General features: G+C 44.6%; 2 protein-coding genes across 3 annotated transcripts in view; one reads left to right on the top strand and one right to left on the bottom strand.

The window, feature by feature from the left end:
- Positions 1–3,418, bottom strand: part of dusp16 (dual specificity phosphatase 16) — a 17,265-nt gene that overhangs the window by 6,353 nt on the left and 7,494 nt on the right. Inside the window, exon 2 of the mRNA XM_037695616.1 lies at positions 697–864. The gene's annotated coding sequence lies outside the window, so the exon portion shown is untranslated. The remainder of the gene's footprint in view (positions 1–696; positions 865–3,418) is intronic.
- crebl2 (cAMP responsive element binding protein-like 2) lies at positions 1,227–3,338 on the top strand. 2 transcript variants are annotated; one of them, XM_037695624.1, is made up of 3 exons: positions 1,227–1,460; positions 2,144–2,341; positions 2,712–3,336. In XM_037695624.1, the coding sequence occupies exons 1-3, from the start codon at positions 1,446–1,448 to the stop codon at positions 2,838–2,840; spliced, it is 342 nt and encodes a 113-aa protein (XP_037551552.1). In that variant the 5' UTR covers positions 1,227–1,445; the 3' UTR covers positions 2,841–3,336. The 2 variants fall into 2 exon arrangements, with proteins under 2 accessions (XP_037551552.1, XP_037551553.1); XM_037695625.1 differs by having other exon boundaries at positions 1,247–1,285; positions 2,712–3,338.

Raw genomic sequence — 3,418 nt, forward strand, 5'->3', positions numbered from 1 at the left:
AACGAGCCCGACAGCAGCTAAAACTATGAACTGAAACGAGCCCGACAACAGCTAAAACTATTAACTGAAACGAGCCTGACAACAGCTAAAACTATGAACTGAAACGAGCCCGACAGCAGCTAAAACTACATTCAGACCTGTGTGCAGTTTGATTAATAAACAAACAAATAAATAAATAAATAAATAAATAAATAAAGTCTTTATCACGTTAAAACAAATAAAACAGAAATTGTGATTTCTGCGAGGAAAAGGTTTGTTTTTATTTATTTCGTGTTTTATAAACTTTAATCAGGTTTTAACAGGAGCGGACAGAAGAACTGTGTAATATTTGATCGTTTGATTTCCACAAACAAACAAACAAACAAACAAACAAACAAACAAACAAACAAACAAATCTGATGTTTTTCATTTGTCAGACTTCTTGAGACCAACTCAGTAAAGTGACGGTAAACCCGCTGGTTCTGGTCCGGTTCCGTCTGAAGTGGACCAAAGTGGTTCTGAGTTCGGGTCGGAACCTGCGGGACATTTCCAGAACCGTCTCTGTTTGTCACGACGGTAAAACCCAAGCCGTCCGTTCGACCCAAACTCTGGTTCCGAACGGACGCTCGGTTCGAACTTTAACTTCAGGCCCGGCTCACCAGAACTTCTTCACCCGCCGCTGGTTCGGACTTTAACCGGAACGTTCGGTGGACTCACCGCGACTAAAGTCACCGTCAGAGTCCGGCTAGCAGCTCCGTCGACGGGTCGGGGGTCCGGGGCAGTCCGGCGGGACGCTCCGGAGGGGAAAGGCCGATTAAAGTGTCAGCAGTCTGGGTCGAGACCGAACAGAAAGCCGCGGACCGAACCGAAGTCCTGATGAGGTCACTGCGGTAAAAATAACAGCATACCGTCATCCGGAGGCGAACTCACCGAGCCTTAAAGGCGCAGGCGCAACTTGTGCGCCGACAGAAACCCCTCCGCTGAAATAAAGAAGACACATCGTGAAGCCGCGCCCGCGCCTTTAAAACATGTTACCGCCAGCGCTATGGAAGCTGAGGAGGGCCAAATGTTTCAGGAAATAAAAATACATTTGGTAAAATAATTTTCCAACATATTAGTTCATACAAATAAATACGGAGCCCCGGAGGGGACGTGGGGGATAATCTACAAAATAAATAAATAAAATCAAAAAGTTAGTTATACAAACTGATGTACTTCCGATTCTTTCCTGCAGGTGGCGCTATAACGTCGGCTGTTAATTAAACCCACGAAGAAGAAATCAGCTCAGGAAACTGGAGTAAACAAGGCAAGAAAAAGAAAACAGAAAACGTTGCGTTTGGTTCCGGTTCTGTTGTCTCTCCGGTCTGTTTTATATTGGCTAACTGGACCCGAGTTCGGTCTTGGTTGGACTCTGGGTTCGTGTCCTCTGGACCCATTTTGTCTCCGAGTTTCAGCGGAGCGAAATAATGGAAGATAACAAGGTGAGCTAGCAGCTGCTAACCTGAACGTAGCTGACCAGAACCTGGCGGTACCGGTTCTGAGCGGCTCGGATTCAAGATCCAGATCAATGATTGTGATTAATGGTCAATGCCAATCACAGAAAACCCGCTACTTACAAAGTTATTAACTAGTTTATCTTGTATTAGTTAAACTCGTTAACCTGGATCTAGCACCGAATTAATCAGAACCGGAACCACAACAACGTCCGTATCTGTGCCACAAGATCTGAACCAAATCTGACCGAGACCAGGTTGTGGTTTTTATCTGGACCTGGTCTATGAGGGCTGCCGAGTCGGTGACGTCATCAATAATTATTGGTTAAATCAGCAAAAAAATAATAATTAAAAGTGAACATATCTTGCTTTATTTAAACATATATATATGTAAAACTTTTTAACTGGAAGTTATTAAAATAATTATTGTACGGGTTTTTATTACTAATAATCAAATACATTTTTAAAAGTTAACAATGTAATAAATGTACATTAGTATAAAGCCAAGGACTTTAAATCATTATGCACTGTTTAGTTTTGTTTATTCTGCTAATAAACCTATTTCAAATGTTTTTATATTCCTAAACTTTCAGCAGATTATCTTTTAGTTGAATAAAATGTCTTTAACTCGTCATTAAATCATAAAAAGAATCATCTCTTTGGGTTTTCAGATGGTGGCAGGAAAAGTGAAGAAGCCTGGAAAACGTGGCCGCAAACCTGCAAAAATTGACCTGAAGGCCAAACTGGAGCGAAGCCGGCAGAGTGCAAGAGAGTGTCGGGCCCGGAAGAAGCTGCGGTACCAGTACCTGGAGGAGCTGGTGTCCAGTAAGGAGCGGGCCATCTGTGCGCTGCGGGAGGAGCTGGAGATGGTGAGGAGGAGTTGGACACACGAACATCCAGCAGATTAATCCTGACTCCCTACTCTCCCAAAGATTATCACCTTCATTTCTAGAGCAGTCAGTATCTCACCTGCAGCAGGTGGTGCTCAGTTTGTAGAAACTGGTCGGTCCCTGACAGACCAGTATAATCTACAGCACGTTAATCTGAAGTCTCTCCTCTCTGATCTCAGAAGGCCACCTGCTGTAGATGAGACAGTTTAGCGAGCCCACGTCCTTTGTCCTCACAGAGAGGACAAAATAAAGTTTACTTTGATCAGTTTAGACACTTTGTCCCACGGTAAATTGATCCTCCCTGTTGAAACTGTTGTCGAGTCTCACTGCGTCTGGTCTGGTCCTGCAGTACAAGCAGTGGTGTTCGGCCATGGATCAAGGGAAGATCCCGTCGGAGATCAAAGCTCTGCTGACGGGGGACGAGCAGAAGATTCCTCCCAGCAGCGGTACCAAGAAGAACAAGAACGTTCAGAGTTAGCTGCGGGCGGCGCCGCTCGTCTTCCTCACACGGGAACTCCTCGTCATCATTTCATGCTTCGGCTGCAGGAACGACGGAGTTGTGACCTGTAAACAACCGTACGGTAAACTGACAGAAGAACGACAACCCAAACTTCCTGTTTTTGTCTTCCAGGACAGAAAATGTCCTGCTGTCTGATGGGTACAGGTCACATGACTCCGCAACGCCTCTTTGATGTTTTCTCATGTTTGTGTTTAACGCCTGTTCTTCTGATGGACTGCTGGTATTATTTATTGATTCCAAGCTGTTTGTTTGTTTGAGCAGACCTGTCCTCCGTCTCTGGCAGCGTTGGTGTTTCTGGCTGCTCGAAGCACTTTGTCATTTTAAATTAACTCTTTTTGTTCTCAAAGCCAATAAAAGTTTTCTGATTAAAGTCCAGTTTCTGAGTCTGATGTTCTGTTCTTAGTCCACATTCTGGTGGTTCTGGTCCAAACAAACCGGACTGAGTCTGAGCCGTGAACTTGCACCAGATTTCCGTTTATCATCAGGTGTGTTCTGATGCTCAAACACCACACGGCCCGGCTGGTTCTGATGCTCAA

Source organism: Nematolebias whitei, chromosome 22 (assembly GCF_014905685.2).
Source record: "Nematolebias whitei isolate Nwh7 chromosome 22, NemWhi1, whole genome shotgun sequence".
NCBI lineage: Eukaryota > Metazoa > Chordata > Actinopteri > Cyprinodontiformes > Rivulidae > Nematolebias > Nematolebias whitei.